General features: G+C 45.2%; 2 protein-coding genes across 2 annotated transcripts; both read left to right on the top strand.

The window, feature by feature from the left end:
* Positions 1-870: 870 nt before the first annotated feature.
* Positions 871-1,527, top strand: PPTG_06744 (hypothetical protein; the record flags this gene model as incomplete). Its single annotated transcript, XM_008900785.1, has 1 exon — positions 871-1,527. One exon carries the CDS (start codon positions 871-873, stop codon positions 1,525-1,527), a length of 657 nt encoding a protein of 218 aa, XP_008899033.1.
* An 883-nt stretch (positions 1,528-2,410) lies between these two features.
* PPTG_06743 (hypothetical protein) lies at positions 2,411-2,629 on the top strand (the record flags this gene model as incomplete). The annotated part of the gene is made up of 1 exon (XM_008900784.1): positions 2,411-2,629. One exon carries the CDS (start codon positions 2,411-2,413, stop codon positions 2,627-2,629), a length of 219 nt encoding a protein of 72 aa, XP_008899032.1.
* Between the last annotated feature and the right edge of the window lie 349 nt (positions 2,630-2,978).

Here is a 2,978-nt window from a genome sequence, read left to right as displayed (position 1 = left end):
CCGTGTTAAGGTAAAATGGTAGACATCACGTGCAGGGCAGTCAAACCTTCACTATGTAAGTGGACAACACGATTAAAATTTAAAGTAATGAACAAAGCGCTTGTGATAGTGACTTCTGGAAATATGACAAGCGTTTCTTCGGATACGTTCTTGCGTTGGATCAACTAATAGATACGTTGAAGGTACAGTACCATCACAGAACTCAATGTCGTATGCAGCTCACATCATGGGCTAAGATTCAGGTATTAATGATGGACATCGAATACTAGGCAGTACTATCTATAACTATGCAAGTGAGCTACGCAAATGAAAACTAGCGTCACGGCAGCAGCGGTTGGATGGAGAGGCCTGGTTGTATGACCAGCATTTCTTCGGATACGTTCTTTCGTTGAAATCCGCCAATGGGTACGTTGATGGCGAAGTGGCATCAGTGGAATCTACTATTAATGGAAGTTCTAAATGCATCGCTTAGATGCATTGACCGCCCACTTAAACGATGATTTAAACGGTAAAATTCAAAGCTAGGATTATTAGGTTTTCAACTCGAAATGAAGTCGATACAAAAGAAACGCCAGAGTTCTGAAATTTTACTCTAATTATAAACTGTAGTACTAGTAACGTTAGTTTTTTTCAATGAAATTTACAAAACGTATGTGTCTAACAAGAATAAATTCACGTAATATTTGTAAAATAAAAGCATCGGTTCGATGAGTTTGAATATACTAGTATTTTTCGGTATTGGTTGTGTACAGATGAGGACATGGCGGTAGCTCAAATAGGACGAATGATTCATGCTTTACATTCCCACTTTCGATTTTACTGCCAACTAAGCAACACCCTCATCTTTCGTACAATTCGCCGTCGACGTCGATGGACCTGCTGAAGGCTATCCAAAACGACGTACTCAAGCAAATGGAGGAAGAAACGCAAAACCAGTTCTCAAGCGTGGCGGACTTCAGGGAGTTCATCCTGGTTTCACATCCAAGTGCCGATGTAAGCGTGTCGCTCACCATGTGCTGCCTTCATTCGGAGCGTCTTCATGGCCACCATGGAACTCGTGTCACGTTGGTCGATGCTGCACAACGTGACGTGTTCGAGCCGACATCAAATGCTCTGGCTGACTTGACACCGCTGAAACGCAAACCGTATCTGGTTCAAGTGACCGTGTGGGATGCCAAGCCGAAGAAGGGTGTGGCTGGCAAGCGCAACCTTGAGTTTGAGCCCGGTGCTGTGTACAAATTCTCCCATGCCGATGGAGTGGGGTTTTACGCCGACATAGCTAAGGGAAGCATTCAATACGAACTCGCCAACAACAACAAGATTTGCGAGATCAAGGCACCACTTAAAAAGCGCAAGGTGTTCAGTGAGACATCGCCACAGCCACTGGTATCCAAGGCTAAAGTATTGGAGGGCAACACGGGTGTTTCGGGGTTGCGCTCAACGAACGGTGACGTTGTGATGACTTCGGAGAGCAAGACCGAGGAAAATCGTCCAGTCGTGACGACGCGCAGCAAGCGTCACCCATGATGGAAGAACAGACTCGACACGTGTAGTAGGAACTGCCCAATTGTATACCCGTGAAATAGTAGCAATGTTGCTTTAGTAATTGCTAGGGTGAGGTGTAGCTAGCATTTATAAACTTGCCTTCATTAATTGTACCGTAACGTAACTATCGCAAGGAAAAAAATCGTTTTGCTGTAATGCAATGCTATGACATTAACTTGAATTGATATTGAAGAAGTAGTCTAAGCTGAATGATATACAGTCCCCAAATATCGTCGTACTCTTGGCGGATTGCCATTCCTGTAGTACTGCTAGGTGTTGAAGGGTTGGAGATCAAAGAGGCAGTTTTACTTGAGTGCGAGCCGTCATTTACGATTTCGATCGCTTCTTCCTGGATCCGTCTTTACACGACTAACGGGTATGAAACAGCTTAAGCTAGACTCATTCTTTCTTCGACGGGGGAGTTAACAGGATCGCATTGGGCCTCCGGCATCAGTACGTAATATGTGTCGAGCACAACAATGCTCAATATACTGACATTCATTACATCTAGGTGCGCCAAGAGCGTTCCGTGCTGCAGTCATTCGCCGAGTACGAGGAAGCGGAACAAAATGTATACGTGTGTAGACCTCGCAATACGCCCACGGTAATGAAAACATGAACACTTCCATTAAAGCATGAGCACTTATTTTCATACTTTGAATAGCTCGACATTCCATACTGCAAGTGTCGGCCTTTTGCTGACTGGATGTTGACATGCATTTCTGGCTGTGAAAACCAAGCGGTAGGTGAAGTTAACCATGTTTAGCACGTTTGTGTGGATAAGGTGCGTGACCAAAGTTGTTAGACACAAACAGAGTGCGTGAAGGGTTACTGCGCTTCAAATTACAAATGTGGAAATCAACGAATGCAGCGTGGAGTCCACGCAGACCTATCGCTGGCTTACCTCCCTGGCAAAGGCATCTCATTGATGGCTGCCATGCCAATCGAGCGCGATTCATTGATTATTCAGTACGTAGGTGAAGTCATAAGTCGAGCGATGTACCTGGAGCGTGAAAAAAAGGTGAAGTACTACGTGGTTGTCGTTATTAGTGGCTTTACGCAGGTATCCAACGTTGTTTTGTAGGAAACCCAGTGCTCTCCCCATTCGTACGGCTTAGCCGTTAATTCAAACGAGGTGATCGATGCCCGCTTTGTTGGAGGGATAGGCCGGTTCGCAAACCATAGTTGATCGCCCAATTGTATTGTCGAGCGCTGGGAGGTTGCTGGCGAAACATGCTGCGGGATCTTCGCCAAAAACGCTATTGGCGAGGGAGAAGAGGTCACCATCAAGTACGGAAGAGCATTTGTGCAAGCAGAGGTAACCTGAATGTATGCCGTTAAACTCACCGTTCGCTAACTTTGTTTTTCAGAAACAAAAGCGATGCTGTTGTGGTTCTATTAATTGCACAGGGTTCATGTGAAGCAATATGGTT

Source organism: Phytophthora parasitica (assembly GCF_000247585.1).
Source record: "Phytophthora parasitica INRA-310 unplaced genomic scaffold supercont2.10, whole genome shotgun sequence".
Lineage (NCBI taxonomy): Eukaryota > Oomycota > Peronosporomycetes > Peronosporales > Peronosporaceae > Phytophthora > Phytophthora nicotianae.
The sequence above is the reverse complement of the archived record's forward strand: the minus strand, read 5'-3'. Positions and strand labels throughout refer to the sequence as shown.